General features: G+C 46.7%; 1 protein-coding gene across 6 annotated transcripts in view; it reads right to left on the reverse strand.

The window, feature by feature from the left end:
- Window positions 1-18,344, reverse strand: part of skic3 (SKI3 subunit of superkiller complex) — a 165,551-nt gene that overhangs the window by 17,756 nt on the left and 129,451 nt on the right. For all 6 annotated transcript variants that reach the window (XM_072516311.1, XM_072516309.1, XM_072516310.1 and 3 more), the window contains 6 exons: window positions 15,556-15,680; window positions 14,239-14,362; window positions 7,180-7,401; window positions 2,377-2,449; window positions 638-691; window positions 370-481 (listed from right to left, as the gene is read on the reverse strand). In XM_072516311.1, the coding sequence (XP_072372412.1) occupies window positions 370-481; window positions 638-691; window positions 2,377-2,449; window positions 7,180-7,401; window positions 14,239-14,362; window positions 15,556-15,680 (710 nt within the window). The remainder of the gene's footprint in view (window positions 1-369; window positions 482-637; window positions 692-2,376; window positions 2,450-7,179; window positions 7,402-14,238; window positions 14,363-15,555; window positions 15,681-18,344) is intronic.

The following is an 18,344-nucleotide window of genomic DNA, read 5'->3' on the forward strand; positions in this document are numbered from 1 at the left end:
GTGCAGATTTGTTTTTGCACAATTGCCTTCCAATAATGAAGAGTCTCGCTGAATCGTCAATAAAGATGAACCCAGAGTTAGAGCCCAAGCTGTGCTCAGACAATAAACAAAGTAAAGCAACTGTCATATTAAGTAGCACATGAAGCCATAGAAGGTGACATGAAGATATCTTGATTAACTGGATATACAAAAGAATACCTGAGGCTAATAGAAGAAGAAAAACAGTGGACACAGAAACCATACTATATGGAACTACTGTCAAAATATTTTTAACACAATAGAAAATCTCCCCATTGAGACCCCAAGCCTCTTTTAACACATACTGGGGTGGGGTTAAGTATTATTTGAAGCACAGACTGGTAGTCTTACCTGGATACAAATGGACTGCCTTTTGAATAGTCTTTAATGCATTATCCTTTTTATTGTCTGCTGCATGTTTACCTGCTGCCAACTGATTTACAGCACTGCACAAAAGCGCATTCTGGAAGAAAAAACAAATTTAAGGCACAAAATGATTAAACCATGAATGCTTCATGTTTAAAATGTTTGTAAAGTGTAACTTGTTTTGTAAGTAAGTCGCAATAAGTCTAATAAATAAACAAAAAGCAGCATAATTATCGTTTTTGCTTGAATTTACCTTTGTCTGATGAGAACTTAGAATTTGTGCAATATTTCCAGCTACTGCCCCAGCCTATCAGAGAAAAAATGTTTGAGAAGGTCAAGATATTGTTTTGGATCATTTCACAACATTAAAATAAATTCAGCTATCTTTATATCTACCAAGAGCTTTTCATGTTGATGAGCTAGTTTACATTTGTTTATAAAGTATTTGCAGGAATAACTCTTAATATGAAGAACGTACTCGTACAGTTTATATGCTTTTCTGAGTGTTTTAAAGCAGGAAGTATTTCTGAGTATGTGGGTGTTTATATTCCAGAAAGCCAGGTGGTGAGAGTTCTACTGGAGTCAATCTTTACACTTAAATAAGCGTTATGTATGGAGTGACACATTACAAGCAGATACATCTTAACAAAAAGTTCCGGACTGTATCCATTTGTCGGAGCACAAGTGAAACCCCAATTAATGTCCACTGCCTGCATACAATTAAACACAAGTATACAATTATGACAAGGAGGTGGTGGGAATTCCTGCAATGCTTAGAATTAAGGGGTGTGGTGAACTGCTATTGGGCAAGGAAGAAATCTAGCTGTATAGACCTCGAGGAAAGAAAAACAAACACTATAATTTTCTTAGCAGAGCCTGAAGTCCATTCAGTGCAACTACAATATATTCCACTACTGTTCTTCCTATATACTTGTGACACAATGTTCTCTCGAACATATGCAGGCAAGGAAAGTATCACACAGTGAAACAAGCAGGTTGCTCACAACTTTTTCAGTTCATCAGGAGACATTTCTAACATAATGCAAGTCATGACTTTTAAAACATAAACTGCCCATGGAAAAAATATAGTTCTGAGAGGAATTTGTAGCTCACCCAGTACGGAGAAAATTTAGAGGGACAGTGCTTATGACAGGGATGTGGATTGTGCTTCATTACACAACCTATGGCCTTTACTATAATTAGTGTCCTTGCGTTTTCTAATGTGCTAGGGCTGACAGATCAATAATGAACAGGTTTGCATGGTGACTGTGGGTTGCTTCTGTGGGATGTACATCTTGCCCTTCATAAGCTCTTCACAGTGCTTATGAAGGGAACGATGTACATACAGATCCGATTAGGAGATCCATTTCCAGCAATGAATTTTGTAGGGACCCTACACTTCAAGCCACAATTCCCCATGGAGGCAATTTAATACGTAATATATCTTTCCTTGTTTTTTCCTACTGTAATAGCAAGTATCTAGTACATATCATATTAGACTATTCAAACCTCTATACAAGTAGACTAATATTGAAATCCCATCCCAAACTTACACATCTGAGTCCAAGGATTCAATGACAACCCGTGATAGCAATGGAGAGCTGCTGGCCTCTGACTGGCCACTGGCTCTTGTCAGGTGGGATTTCTGCTGCTGGGATTCTAAATCACAGGGAAGGCCAAGCGTTGGCCAGTTAAGTGCCTGAGAGGCACTCAATTCGATCGGGTCCCCCCCCACAGAAATCTGATGTTGTGTTTGTCCACTCAAATCACATTTTTCTGTGATGTCCTATTCATCTGTTACCAATAATATTGCGGGCAGCAATATCCCTAAAATTCCTTGCCACTCCCAAATAATTTACCTAAAATATGTCTTTATTTCACTGTAGGTAGCTGAGCGATATATAAAAACATAAGAATTTTTTTTGCCAGTAAAATACTCCAAAAAAAATATCCTACATCACAGGATTTTAAATACAAATATTGCTAACTTACTTCTGCCATTTGGGGAGTATGTTGAGGAACAAGTCTGGATAATAATGTCCAAAGGGCGGGATCAGCTGGATTGCTGAAAGAGAATGTTTTAAACATTTGTAACATAGTTATAGGTTTTACAGTTAACCTACAAATACAATTTTTGATAGGAGATTGCACAATATTCAGGTATGTAAGTTGCATGAGAATCCCCCAAAAGGCGCAAGTGTATATATTTCAAAATTGAGACTGTTTTTCACAGCAACAAGAAGTGGGTAAAATAAAACTTATGGAATATACTTTTTGATTACAGAGTTCATCTTACCCCACTAAGATACCATCATCAAAAACCGGTAATGACCAAAGGCAGGTTCCAGGTAAACGAAGACCAGATATCTGCCGTCAGAACCTGCAGCACAGACAACGGATGGAATTTAATGTTCCTGGAGTGGGTTCTGCTCGCTGGCTGGAGAACCATTGGGAAAGCCGTATCACTTCTGTGCGGAAGTCCAACCGCATTAAATGACTCTCAGTTCTGCGATGGCATTCTCCAGGTCAGGAATTCTCCATTGACAGCAGCACCGTCAGGAATGGTGGCTGCTCCTGGTAGTGCTCTCAGGACTTCACCAGAATTGTCACTGAAATGTTGGATTCAAGTGAGTGGGGTCACAGGGAGGGGCTCCAGGGGAGGGTAAGAGTGGCACAGAGGCAAGGACAGAGGCTTGATTTCAGCAGCCTACCCCTGTCCTAATGCTGAGGCCCATGGTTGGGCACATAATGCCTGACGGGACCTCCATTTAATTCCACCATTAAAATTCCAGTAGGCTCAGGATAATTGGTGCCAATTGGTGTTTTAATTAGCCCAATTGACATTAACTCACATGGGCCCCTTCCCATCTTAGACTTAAATCGTGAGACGTTTTTCTGCACCAGAGATTGTTACGCAGCTTCTCTTGTTAAACAATTGGGCCTAGCTGCCATGTTTCCTGCTGCAACAGGATGGATTAAATTCTACACAATGTTAAAGGTACCAAGCAGTAGCTTCTCACTCCTTCCAGCCACTCTGGCCCATATAGGTTGTACACTTATAAACTAAATATGGCCACTCGCCTTGCGACTCATCAGCACTACTTTCGCAGCCAGTGAACAAATGATAAAATGCTGGACCTGCTTCATCACTTGGCTGCAAACCCCATTTCAAGCAATCTCTTTAGTTTGCTATCATATAGCTTTTCCTATCTTTTCCTATGCCTCTCCCCTTTCAGCTTTCGGAAAGGATGGAGCTGTAAATAATCACGATCATAAATTTACCAAGTAAAACTCCATGCACTCAAAATACCACAGCTTCAATTAAGCTTTGCACTTGTTCCTAGCTAATTGTAATGACCCTGTAATATTTATGCCACTGAGACTGTACAGCCTGCTTTCTGATGTACATAATTTTGCCCAATCCTGGTGGGCTCTTAAAATTTTGTAAGTCACATTGTCATTTATGTAAGTTTTGTCTCAATTGTTTTTGGATTAAAATTTGTTTTAAGTAATCGTTAATTATTTGGAAAATTCACATCATCATCGTGCATCTATGAAGCCCTTCACTTAATGCAGACAACTGCTACATCCTAGAAGATCTAATAATTAAACTACTTAAGCATAAACTAACGTAAATTATATGGGGAGCTAAGTTACATGGGGTGACGGTGACATAGTGGTATTGTCATTGGACTTGTATTCCAGAGACCCAGGATAATGATCTGGGGACCCGGGTTCGAATCCCACCAGGGTAGGTGATGGAATTTAAACTCAATAAAATATCTGGAATTAAAAGTCTAATGACAACCATGAAACAATTGTCTTAAACAACCATGAAACGATTGTCTTAAAAACCCATTTGGTTACTCATGCCCTCAAAGGGAAGGAAATCTGCCATCCTTATCTGACTCAGTTATAGTCAACCGCTACAAAAACACAAAGAAGGAATGAAGCTAGGGCGGCACAGTGGTTAGCACTGCTGTCTCACAGCTGAGGACCCAGGTTCGATCCTGGGCACTCTGTGTGGAGTTTGCAACTTCTCCCCGTGTCTGTGTGGGTCTCACCCCTGAACACAAATATGCGCAGATTCGGTTTGGCCCTTATTTGGGAAAAAAAAATAATTGGGTACCCTAAAAAGGAATGAAACTGAACGGACCACTTGGTACCGGAAACGACAACGGCAAAACCCAGGCCTGTCGACCCTGGTGAAGTCTTCCTTTTTAACTCTGAGGCTTGTGCCACAGTTGGGAGACTAGTGTCACAGACTAGTTCTAAACCCACGACCACCACCATCTAGAAGGACAAGAGCAGCAGATACCTGGAAACTCCACCATCTGGAGGTTCCCCTCCAAGATACTCAAAACCCTGACTTGGAAATATGTTGCTGGGACAACATCCTGGAACTCCCTCCCTGTAGTGGTTCAAGAAGACAACTCACCAACACCACCTTCTGAAGGGCAACTAGGGATGGGCAAAAAATGCCGGCCTAACCAGCGACACCCACATCCCATAAATGAATAAAGGAAAAAATACATTTTACTTAAAATAACCCACTATATTAAAGTTGTTGAAACTCAATCTAACCTGCACTAAATATGATTTTTATGGTCAGTTTCATTGTACTTTTATTTTTAGCCACAAATTTACAGAAGATATAAATCAATTCTTCCACAATGGTTCATAAAGAAAATGTTATTAGTCCTCTTAAGTGTCAAACACAAATGTAATTCTGATTAGGAGTAATAAATAACATTTAAAACAAATGTTATAAATGTAAAGCTGCAAAGACAAATTTGGAATAGCTCCGAACAGAATGTGAATGCCAACTAAATTGAAGTCTTTTAATTAGACTGTATCCCAACATTTATCATTTCAAAATAGATAGCAATGTTTTGAAAAAAAAATATGGGACGTGAGTCACCAACTGTTGCCTATCAAAATTACCCTAGAGAAGGTGGTGGTGAGTTGCCTCCTTGAACCTTCATGAACATTGTAATCCATGTGGCGCGAGTTCACCCACTGTGTTATTATACATGATGTGGAGATGCTGGCGTTGGACTGGGGTGAGCACAGTAAGAAGTCTTACAACACCAGGAGCGAAGTTCTCCGACCCCCCGCCGGGTCGGAGAATCGCCGGGGGCTGGCGTGAATCCCGCTGGTTGCCGAAGTCTCCGGCACCGGATATTCGGCGGGGGCGGGAATCGCGCCGTGCCGGTTGGCGGGCCCTCCCGCTCGATTCTCCGGCCCGGATGGGCCGAAGTCCCGCCGCCAAAATGCCTGTCCCACAGGCGTAAATTGAACCACCTACCTTACCGGCGGGACAAGGCGGCACGGGCGGGCTCCGGGGTCCTGTGGGGGGCGCGGGGCGATCTGGCCCCAGGGGGTGCCCCCATGGTGGCCTGGCCCGCGATCGGGGCCCACCGATCCGCGGGCGGGCCTGTGCCGTGGGGGCACTCTTTCCCTTCCGCCTCAGCCACGGTCTCCACCATGGCGGAGGCGGAAGAGACTCCCTCCACTGCGCATGCGCGGGAATGCTGTCAGCGGCCGCTGTATCATCTGCATCTTTGACTTTGTCTATATATATGTTTCTGGAACCTACCTCTTCATTCACCCGAGGAAGGAGCAGTGCTCCAAAAACTAGTGATTCGAAACAAACCTGTTGGGACTTTAACCTGGTGATGGAAGACTTCTTACTGTGTTATTAGAGAGAGGGGTCCAGCATTTTGACCCAAAGACAATGAAGGAACGGTTATATATTTCCAAGTCAGGATGGTGAGTGACTTGGAGGGAAACTTCCAGGTGGTGGTGTTCCTGTGTAACTGCTCCCCTTGTCCAAGATTGTAGTGGTCATGGGTTGGAAGGTGCTACCCAAGGAAACTTGGTGAGTTCCTGCACTGCATCTTGTGGATGGTACACACTGCTGCTACTGTGCATCGGTGGTGGAGGGAGTGTTTGTAGAAGGGGTACCAATCAAGTGGACTGCTTTGTCCTGGATGGTGTCAAGCTTCTTGAGTGTTGTTGGAGCTGCACTCATCCAGGCAAGTGGGGGAGTATTCCATCACACTCCTGACTTGTTCCTTGTAGTTGGTGGACAGGCTTTGGGGAGTCAGGAGATGGGTTACTTACCGCAGGATTCCTAGCCCTCTGACCTGCTCTCGCAGCCACAGACAGATACGGCTAGTTCAGTTCAGTGTCTGGTCAATGGTAATCCTCAGCATGTTGATAGTGGGGGATTCAGTGATAGTAATGCCACTAAATGTCAAGAGGTAATGGTTCTCTCTAATTGGCTGGCACTTGTGTGGCACAGATGTCACTTGCCACTTGTCAGCCAAGCCTGGATAGTCCAGATATTTCTGCATTTGTACGTGGACTGCATCAGTGTCTGAGGAGTCGCAAATGGTGCTGAAAATTATGCAATCATCAGTGAACACCCAACATCGAACCTCATGTTGGGAAGAAGTAATTGATGAAGCAGCTGAAGATGGTTGGGCCTGAGAAACTCCTGCAGTAATGACCTGGGACTGAGATTACTGACCTGCAACCGCCACAACCATCCTTCTTTGTGCTAGGTATGAGAGTTAGAAGTCATGTTGAAGTAATGAACACAGGATCTACTGTAATATCACTACAAATAATCAAAACGGTGTATGCAATATATATATGGTAATAATTCTGTTGTGGGGATATATACTATAGGGACCTAATACACTCTTATTTCAAATGATCATTTTTTTGTAAAAAATTACAAATTCTCATCTGCGTAATAACATATCGGTTTACATTAATTTTCCTTACCAATGAATAGCTTTGGCAGCCTGTCTCTGCACAGCTACACTGTTAGCTTGCAAATAAAACATTCCTGAAGAAAGAAGGCAGGTTTCATAGGTTGAATTGATTTTGTCCACATGTTTGAACAGTTCATTAAGTGCTGCTGTGGCAAGGGTGGTATCCTTCTTCGACAGGCCCAGAGCACACAAAGCCTGTAGACTTTCTATACTGGGCTCCTTCAGCATTGAACTTTTAACAAAATAAATAAAAAGTAGAATTAACAGCAGAAAATGAACTTTGCAGTTTATGCTATTCTGTGATGCAAGTATTCCAGATTGGCAGCCTTTATCTAATGCATCCAAAATTATTCAATACATTAAAGAAAGAAAGCAGCAAGGAAGAATAATTTACATGGGGTCCTGTCTTTCAAACTTTATGTATATGGATTATAATCATGTGCCACCACCGTAATTAAGTAAATCTTACATCATTTTGCATACAAAATGCAGGCCCATAAACAGTTTAAAAATTAAAACCAGACCTTTCAAGACTTAAATCCGGAAACACATTTGCATGCAAAGAGTGACAGAAGTTGGAACTCCCTTTCACAAATGGCAATTGATGCTGGAACAATTGTAATTTATAAATCGGAGATCGATAGATTTTTTGTTGGTCAAAAGGACTAAGGGACAGGGGCAAAGGCTATGCAATTAATGTATGGAGTCACACTGCAGATCAGCCATGGTCTCAACTGAATGCTAGTACAGACTCAAGGGGATAAATGTCTACTTCTGTTTCTATGTTCCTAAGTTAATAAGATATAGGAGCAGAATTAGGCCATTTGGCCCATTGAGCTCCGCCATTCGATTATGGCTAATCTCACCCTGGCCTTAACTCCACCGTCCTGCCCATTCTCCATAACCTTTCAATCCATTACCAATTAGAAATCTTCGCCTTAAGTTTACTCACTATCCCAACACTACGCGGACTCTGGTGTAGCAAATTCACAACCCTTTGGGAGAAGTAGTTTCTCCTCAACTCCATTTCAAATTTGCTACCTCTTATTCTATGACTATGACCTCTTGTTCTAAAATGTCCCAAAAGAGGAAGCATCCGCTGCACAAGTTGAAGCATCCGCTCCACAAGTTGAAGCATCCGCTCCACAAGTGGAAGCATCCGCTCCACAAGAGGAAGCATCCGCTCCACAAGAGGAAGCATCCGCTGCACAAGAGGAAGCATCCGCTGCACAAGTTGAAGCATCCGCTCCACAAGTTGAAGCATCCGCTCCACAAGAGGAAGCAACCGGTCCACAAGAGGAAGCATCCGCTGCACAAGAGGAAGCATCCGCTGCACAAGAGGAAGCATCCGCTGCACAAGAGGAAGCATCCGCTGCACAAGAGGAAGCATCCGCTGCACAAGAGGAAGCATCCGGTCCTCAAGAGGAAGCATCCGGTCCACAAGAGGAAGCATCCGGTCCACAAGAGGAGGCATCCGCTCCACAAGAGGAGGCATCCGGTCCACAAGAGGAAGCATCCGGTCCACAAGAGGAAGCATCCGCTGCACAAGAGGAAGCATCCGCTGCACAAGAGGAAGCATCCGCTGCACAAGAGGAAGCATCCGCTGCACAAGAGGAAGCATCCGCTGCACAAGAGGAAGCATCCGCTGCACAAGAGGAAGCATCCGCTGCACAAGAGGAAGCAACCGGTCCACAAGCTGATGCATCCGCTCCAGAAGAGGAAGCATCCGGTCCACACGAGGAAGCATCCGGTCCACACGAGGAAGCATCCGGTCCACACGAGGAAGCATCCGGTCCACACGAGGAAGCATCCGGTCCACACGAGGAAGCATCCGGTCCACACGAGGGAGCATCCGCTCCACAAGAGGAAGCATCCGCTGCACAAGAGGAAGCATCCGCTGCACAAGAGGAAGCATCCGCTGCACAAGAGGAAGCATCCGGTCCTCAAGAGGAAGCATCCGGTCCACAAGAGGAAGCATCCGGTCCACAAGAGGAGGCATCCGCTCCACAAGAGGAGGCATCCGGTCCACAAGAGGAAGCATCCGGTCCACAAGAGGAAGCATCCGCTGCACAAGAGGAAGCATCCGCTGCACAAGAGGAAGCATCCGCTGCACAAGAGGAAGCATCCGCTGCACAAGAGGAAGCATCCGCTGCACAAGAGGAAGCATCCGCTGCACAAGAGGAAGCAACCGGTCCACAAGCTGATGCATCCGCTCCAGAAGAGGAAGCATCCGGTCCACACGAGGAAGCATCCGGTCCACACGAGGAAGCATCCGGTCCACACGAGGAAGCATCCGGTCCACACGAGGAAGCATCCGGTCCACACGAGGGAGCATCCGCTCCACAAGAGGAAGCATCCGCTCCACAAGAGGAAGCATCCGCTCCACAAGAGGAAGCATCCGGTGCACAAGAGGAAGCATCCGGTGCACAAGAGGAAGCATCCGGTGCACAAGAGGAAGCATCCGGTGCACAAGAGGGAGCATCCGGTGCACAAGAGGGAGCATCCGCTCCACAAGAGGAAGCATCCGCTCCACAAGAGGAAGCATCCGGTGCACAAGAGGAAGCATCCGGTGCACAAGAGGGAGCATCCGCTCCACAAGAGGAAGCATCCGCTCCACAAGAGGAAGCATCCGGTGCACAAGAGGAAGCATCCGCTCCACAAGAGGAAACATCCGCTCCACAAGAGGAAGCAGCCGCTCCACAAGAGGAAGCATCCGCTCCACAAGAAGAAGCAACCGCTGCACAAGAGGAAGCATCCGGTGCACAAGAGGAAGCATCCGGTGCACAAGAGGAAGCATCCGGTGCACAAGAGGAAGCATCCGGTGCACAAGAGGAAGCATCCGGTGCACAAGAGGAAGCATCCGGTGCACAAGAGGAAGCATCCGGTGCACACGAGGAAGCATCCGGTGCACACGAGGAAGCATCCGGTGCACACGAGGAAGCATCCGGTGCACACGAGGAAGCATCCGGTGCACACGAGGAAGCATCCGCTCCACAAGAGGAAGCATCCGCTCCACAAGAGGAAGCATCCGCTCCACAAGAGGAAGCATCCGGTGCACAAGAGGAAGCATCCGGTGCACAAGAGGAAGCATCCGGTGCACAAGAGGAAGCATCCGGTGCACAAGAGGAAGCATCCGGTGCACAAGAGGAAGCATCCGGTGCACAAGAGGAAGCATCCGGTGCACAAGAGGAAGCATCCGGTGCACAAGAGGAAGCATCCGGTGCACAAGAGGAAGCATCCGCTCCACAAGAGGAAGCATCCGCTCCACAAGAGGAAGCATCCGCTCCACAAGAGGAAGCATCCGCTCCACAAGAAGAAGCAACCGCTGCACAAGAGGAAGCATCCGGTGCACAAGAGGAAGCATCCGGTGCACAAGAGGAAGCATCCGGTGCACAAGAGGAAGCATCCGGTGCACAAGAGGAAGCATCCGGTGCACAAGAGGAAGCATCCGGTGCACAAGAGGAAGCATCCGGTGCACAAGAGGAAGCATCCGGTGCACAAGAGGAAACATCCGCTCCACAAGAGGAAGCATCCGCTCCACAAGAGGAAGCATCCGGTGCACACGAGGAAGCATCCGGTGCACACGAGGAAGCATCCGCTCCACAAGAGGAAGCATCCGCTCCACAAGAGGAAGCATCCGGTGCACAAGAGGAAGCATCCGGTGCACAAGAGGAAGCATCCGGTGCACAAGAGGAAGCATCCGGTGCACAAGAGGAAGCATCCGGTGCACAAGAGGAAGCATCCGGTGCACAAGAGGAAGCATCCGGTGCACAAGAGGAAGCATCCGGTGCACAAGAGGAAGCATCCGGTGCACAAGAGGAAGCATCCGGTGCACAAGAGGAAGCATCCGGTGCACAAGAGGAAGCATCCGGTGCACAAGAGGAAGCATCCGGTGCACAAGAGGAAGCATCCGGTGCACAAGAGGAAGCATCCGGTGCACAAGAGGAAGCATCCGGTGCACAAGAGGAAGCATCCGGTGCACAAGAGGAAGCATCCGGTGCACAAGAGGAAGCATCCGGTGCACAAGAGGAAGCATCCGGTGCACAAGAGGAAGCATCCGGTGCACAAGAGGAAGCATCCGGTGCACAAGAGGAAGCATCCGGTGCACAAGAGGAAGCATCCGGTGCACAAGAGGAAGCATCCGGTGCACAAGAGGAAGCATCCGGTGCACAAGAGGAAGCATCCGGTGCACAAGAGGAAGCATCCGGTGCACAAGAGGAAGCATCCGGTGCACAAGAGGAAGCATCCGGTGCACAAGAGGAAGCATCCGGTGCACAAGAGGAAGCATCCGGTGCACAAGAGGAAGCATCCGGTGCACAAGAGGAAGCATCCGGTGCACAAGAGGAAGCATCCGGTGCACAAGAGGAAGCATCCGGTGCACAAGAGGAAGCATCCGGTGCACAAGAGGAAGCATCCGGTGCACAAGAGGAAGCATCCGGTGCACAAGAGGAAGCATCCGGTGCACAAGAGGAAGCATCCGGTGCACAAGAGGAAGCATCCGGTGCACAAGAGGAAGCATCCGGTGCACAAGAGGAAGCATCCGGTGCACAAGAGGAAGCATCCGGTGCACAAGAGGAAGCATCCGGTGCACAAGAGGAAGCATCCGGTGCACAAGAGGAAGCATCCGGTGCACAAGAGGAAGCATCCGGTGCACAAGAGGAAGCATCCGGTGCACAAGAGGAAGCATCCGGTGCACAAGAGGAAGCATCCGGTGCACAAGAGGAAGCATCCGGTGCACAAGAGGAAGCATCCGGTGCACAAGAGGAAGCATCCGGTGCACAAGAGGAAGCATCCGGTGCACAAGAGGAAGCATCCGCTGCACAAGAGGAAGCATCCGGTCCTCAAGAAGAAGTAACCGCCCCACGTCTGCTTTATCCATACCTTTTATCATCTTGTATACCTCAATTTGATCAGCCCCCATTCTTCTAAACTCTAAAGTATTGGCCGAAATGGTTCAATCTCTTTACATAAGACAAACCCCTCACCTCTGGAATCAATCCAGTGAATCTCCTCTGAACTGCCTCCACTGCCACTACACCTTTCCTCAAATAAGAGGTCAAAACTGTGCACAATACTCCAGGTGTGGTCTCACCAATGTCTATCATATGTAGAACTGAAGTTAAAATCATGTCAAAATTATTGGGATGGGGCAGAACATTTCCTGCCCCATTGGCTGCAATACTATAGTCGGGTGGGCAGGGATCCATATTACAAAAGCAAAATATTGTGGACGCTGAAAATCCATAGAATCCTTACAGTGCAGAAGGGGGTCATTTGGCCCAAGCAGTTTGCACTGACCCTCTGAAAGAGTACCCTAACTAGCCCCACTCTCCTGCCCTATCCCCGTTGGACACGATAGGGCAATTTAGCATGGCCAATCCAACTAGCCTGCACATCTTTGACAGTGGGAGAAAACCGGAGCACCTGGTGAAAACTCATAGACACAGAGAAAACATGCAAATTCCACGCAGTCACCCAAGGCTGGAATCGAACCCAGGTCCCTGCGCTGTGAGGCAGCAGTGCTAACCACTGTGCCACAGTACCGCCCCTTAAATCTTAAACAGAAAATGTTGGAAATACTCCGCTGATGAAGGGTCAGCATGCTGAAACATTGGGTGCGATCCACTGGCCGCGTTACGCTCTCCCCCAAGCACGATGCGGCTGGTGATTGCCTGGAGAGCCCTCTCGCAGGCTTCCCGACAGTCTTCAACACTGTGGGATTCACTAAAGTCCTGTCAGGCGTCAGAGACCAAACGGTGCGCGCCAAAGCCAGTTTTAAACCGACCTCGGCGAACTTACCCAGCACCCACCGGCCGCCCTAGTGAGGGCATAGCCAAGCGCCGTTCAGCGCTGGTCCACACAAACTTGGACCAGGCTGAATGGCACCCAGGGGGCCTCCCGGGCTATCGGAAAATCCTGTCTGGTCAGGCTAAGGAACTCCATGCAGCTTCCTGGCCCACCCCCTGGAACATAGGCAACCTGGCATTACCCAACTGGCACATTGGCACTGCCAAACTGGCAGGAGCACTGTCTGGGTGTCAGGGCAGGGGTGCCAGGGTGTCACTGCCATGGTCCAGGGCAGAGGGGGGCCATGCCCATCAAAGGAGAATGGAGGGTTTGAAGGGTGGGGGTGTGCAGAACAGGTAAGTAGGGGCCTCCGGGAGGTTGGGGGGTGCGGGTCCTTGGAAGGGAGCGGTTGCTGTTAGGGGACTTGAGGAGGGGAGCCCCGGGGACCCCATAGTGGGGTGTCCTTACTTGGGTGGGGGGAGGGGTGGGATGGTGCTTGTGTGTGTGGGGGGTTACATTGCCCATGGGTGGGGGATGTGGGGGATCCACAAGCTCACTGAAAAATTATTCAAAATGGCAGCCAGATCTCGGAGTTCAGTTTCCCAGTGCTAAAAATAATTCAAGTATGGACTAAACCAGTAAGAAACTCCCCAAGGCCCAGGTATTCATGCAGATTGTTTTCCTCAAGAGCAGAGAAGGCAGAGAGGGTCTTGATAGAGGTCAATAAAATTACGAGGAACATACGATAGGGTGGATAGGAAGAAACTCTTAGTAGAGGGGTCAATAGTCAGGGGACATATATTTAAGGTAAGAGGCAGATGATTTAGAGGGGACTTGAGGAAAAACATATTCACCCAGAGGGTGGCGGAATCTAGAACTCCCTGCCTGAAAAGGTGGTAGAGATGGGAATCCTCACAACATTTAAGAAGCATTTAGATGAGCACTTGAAATGCCAAAGCATACAAGGCTACAGACAAAATGCTGGAAAATAGGAATAGAATAGGTGCTTAATGGCACAGACACAACAGGCTGAAGGGCCTCTTTCTATGCTGCAAAACTCTATGACATGGCCGAATAAATTGATTAGCCTACAAATCTTTACAATACGCCCGACGGAAGGCAGTAAGAATGGGAATGTTTCCGGGTCAGCCATCCTGCAGAAAGTAATGGAAAAATCACTACAGTACTTTGCCAAGCATAATCACAGACCAATCCAAATAGAAGATTATGGCTGCCAACACCCTCTTAGGGCACGGTACCTGAAGCAGGAGGGGATATTTACCATTTAAAGAGTAAAGTTTTAGCATTGTCCATTCTGCCCTCCTTGAAAGCGATCATTGCAAGTGCAATCATTATATGAGCCTTCTCTTTCTCTGTGCGAGCAATAGTTAAAGCCTTTTCATAAGCTGTCAAAACATAAATAAGCCAAAAATGCGCATAAACCTCAACTTAAAACATGTCATCACAGTAAAAAGTGAACACTCTGCATAACTGGAACAATTGCAATAACTTGATTAACAAATTTCAAGATACCAATAGGATTATAGTATGCAAGAGTTCATTAATCAAACTTATTGCAATAAATTGAAAATATTAAATCACTTCCTTCAAACTGGCATTTTATTGATTTACTATGTTGAAATGCTAAACCAGGAATTAGGCTAAAAAGTGACTGATATTAGGAATCTCTTTCAGCCCTCTTTGGGGATAGTTAGAATTCTGTGCCAGTAAGATGGCAAAACTATTATGGTTGTTATTACTGTTCACGGTCATTACTCCTTTCAAACTGGTAACGACTTCTGGAATGCACACATGGGCAGTTAAACATGGAAATTGAGAAGTTGTTGTCACTGATTCTATGCTTCCCCAGATATGCACTTATTAGTTTCCTCTGGCAGCAATCACTGATGTGAACTTGTCTCTTATCCCGATAGTATTGCTGTGAAACATCTCAAAAAAGTTACACATTGTTAAATGAGGTGCAGCTGGGTTTTAAACAGGGTTCTATGTTTATAATTACGCCTGAAAATGTTATTAATGGAATATCAAATTTTTCTCTTATGAAGTTCCACATATTTATAAAATAGATACATGTTGACGTTTATGATATCTCAGTTGCGACCTTGGTCATACACGTTTGTCCTAATCACTTATTTCACTGTGTAAAATTATATTCAAAAGTGAAGAATAATTGGTACATTTTACTCCCTTGCAGTTTTGTGAGAATGATCCAGTGCAATTTGCTGCTCACCTGATTGATGACATTACTGTTGCTGGATGCCTGGAGATCCACCCGACTTGACATTAGATTCAAACTAATACCGGGTAAACGGAAATCCACACCACAGAGATTGATGAGCTTTGAGGGCAGCTTTTGTTTTTAAATTAGCAGAGACCACTGTCACGTCACTGCTGACCTCAAAGTCCAGGCTATGTTAATTTTGTTTATAAACAGCCAAGTATGTCTTGCATAGAATGATAACGGTTAAACTGAGATGCAAATCTATACATCTGGAATAATAAATACTGTACGTTTTACACAGAAATGTCAAATTTGCAGACACTCCAAGTACTCCATTCTCGCCAACACTATATTTACCTTTGGCACTCTCCTGAAGAGGCCCATCTTTCCAGTAAGCCAGAGCAAGACTAACAATGTCATCAAACTCCACAAGTGGGTTTAACATGTGTGCCTGGATAGCATCTTGATATTGACCTGCAGTACTGAAGAATAAATGGATTACTTTGATGCAGTGGCAAGGTCATTTTCAAACTATGTGTTCCAATCCACAAGGTAAATACATACAGCAATGACCAAAGCTCTTCAGATAGTGCAGCTGACAGGATTGTGGCCTTTGGTTATGCCATCAAGGTAACAGCTCTGAACATAGCAGTCACCAAGAAATTATTTAAAAAACCGAAAATATTGGGATATGGGGCATGATTTAATCCAACATATTCAGCAACAGAACCAGGGATCTGTTAACTAGGCTACAGATGTCAGTGTATTAATATATTTGCCAACTGTTTATCATGGGGCAGCCTATTAATTGGCTGGAGTGGAAGTCGAGGGGTCTATGAGCAGCTACAGGAGTGGGATTGGAGGCTGTACTTAATGAGTCTGGCCCAATTTAATCACCATGGCTCCCAATGCTGTGGCAGCTGTTTTACTCATTCAGTAGCAGTGGCAGACTTGGAACAGGAAAGGCAGAGGGCTGGAACCTGGGGCAAGGTTACCTTCCCTTCACATTGGCAGACCTGGATCCCTGAGGCAGTGAACAAGAGGAGGGAGGTCCTTTCCCCAAGGGTAGTAGCAGAAGGCCAACCTCCTACCCCAAGTAGACATGGATAGAGGTGGGTGAGAATACGAGCAATGTGGTCAGAAGGAACCGGGTGCAAGGGTTCAATGACTTTATTCACAGGTCATTCATGTGTTGCAGACTAGTTGAATGCGAGGCAATGGCATCTTTTCCTGTTAATGAATCTTATTGGGCTGTCACTCAGATCTCTGAAGGCCATATACAAGTGCAATCAATGACACCCTGCAACTTGGGAGAAATCCAGCAATGGAGGCAAAATCCATAGCTCTTTGTGCCTGCAAGGTCCCAACATCCTGGAAATGAATGTACTGTCTGGCTCTGGCAAAAAGGGCATCAGTAATCTGTGAGAATCAATGGTGTGAAGCTAATAGTGACGTGCCACCAAAGTATGCAGTTGATCCACAATTGACCTAGAGGCCAAATAGTGCAGAGTGTTTATGATGGTGGCTGGCAGAGTATGGCCAACAGTGTTGTTTAGGGCAGCATGGTGGTGCAGTGGTTAGCACAGCTGCTTCACGGCACCGAGGTCCCAGTTCGATCCCGGCTCTGGGTCACTGTCCGTGTGGAGTTTGCACATTCTCCCAGTGTTTGCGTGTGTTTCGCCCCCACAACCCAAAAGATGTGCAGAGTAGGTGAATTGGCCACGCTAAATTGCCGCATAATTGGAAAAAAAAAGAATTGAGTACTCTAAATTTTTTTTTAAGTGCTGTGTGGTGAGGGGTTTTCCTCCACAAGGGTGAAATTCTCTTGTGACCATCTGGCTGTAGAGTAACATACAAACATACATTTGGGTTAAGAGCAGGAGGACCCTGGAGTCAGCTCTGCCATTTTGTAATATCATGACTGATCTGATTGTGGCCTCACCTCCACTTCCCCATGATTGCCTCTTGCTGTGATGCCATCTTTTTAAAAATTATTTTACAGGATGTGGGCATCACTGGTCCAGGCCATTTATTGCTCATCTCGAGTTGCCCTTCAGAAGGTGGTGGCGAGTTGCCTTCTTGAACCTCTGCAGTCCCAGAGGTGCAGATACACCCACTGTGGCGTTAGGGAGGGAGTTCCAGGATTTTGCCCCAGCTTCACTGAAGGAAGGTGATATATGTCCAAGTCAGGGTTATTGTGACTCGGGGGGAGAACCTCCAGGTGTTGAGATTCCCAGGTATCTGCTGTTCTTGTCCTTCTAGATGGTGGTGGTCGTGGGTTTGGAAGGTGCTGTCTAAGGAACCTTGGCGAGTTACTGCAGTGCATCTTGTACATGGTACACATGGCTGCCACTGTTCGTTGGTGGTGGAGGGTTTGAATGTTTGTGGAAGGAGGAGCAATCAAGCAGGCTGCTTTGTCCTGGATGGTGTTGAGTTTCTTGAATGTTGGTGGAGCTGCATTCATCCAGGCAGTATTCCAGATTTATGCCTTGTAGATGGTGAATAGGCTTTGGGAGGTCAGAAGGCGAGTTATTCGCGGTAGGATTCCTAGCCTTTGACCTGCCCTAGTAGCCACAGTATTAATATGGCTAGTCCAGTTCAATTTCTGATCCATGGTAACCCCCAGCATGTATTAACATAGACATAGAACATACAGTGCAGAAGGAGTCCATTCGGCCCGTCGAGTTTGCACCGACCCACTTAAGCCCTCACTTCCACCCTATCCCTGTAACCCAATAACCCCGTCTAACCTTTTGCGGTCACTAAGGGCAATTTATCATGGCCAATCTACCTAACCTGCACGTTTTTGGCCTGTGGGAGGAAATCGGAGCATCCAGAGGAAACCCACACAGACATGGGGAGAACATGCAGACTCCGCACGGACAGTGACCCAGCAGGGAATCGAACCTGGGACCCTGGCGCTGTGAAGCCACAGTGCTAATCACTTGTGCTACATGCTACCCCAGTATCTGATCTGTTCCTGACCCAGAATGTAGCCTGCTCTCACTAAATAGCTCTCTACAAGCTCTCAATTAACCATTTGACTAGCTTAATTGGACAAATTTGTGAATTGGGTCTGTCTGGGGACTGATCTCCCCCACCACATCCTGATGAGAATTGCCAGTGAGAGAATGGTGGCAGGAAAT

The sequence above is a fragment of the Scyliorhinus torazame genome, chromosome 9, assembly GCF_047496885.1.
Source record: "Scyliorhinus torazame isolate Kashiwa2021f chromosome 9, sScyTor2.1, whole genome shotgun sequence".
In the NCBI taxonomy this organism is placed as follows: domain Eukaryota; kingdom Metazoa; phylum Chordata; class Chondrichthyes; order Carcharhiniformes; family Scyliorhinidae; genus Scyliorhinus; species Scyliorhinus torazame.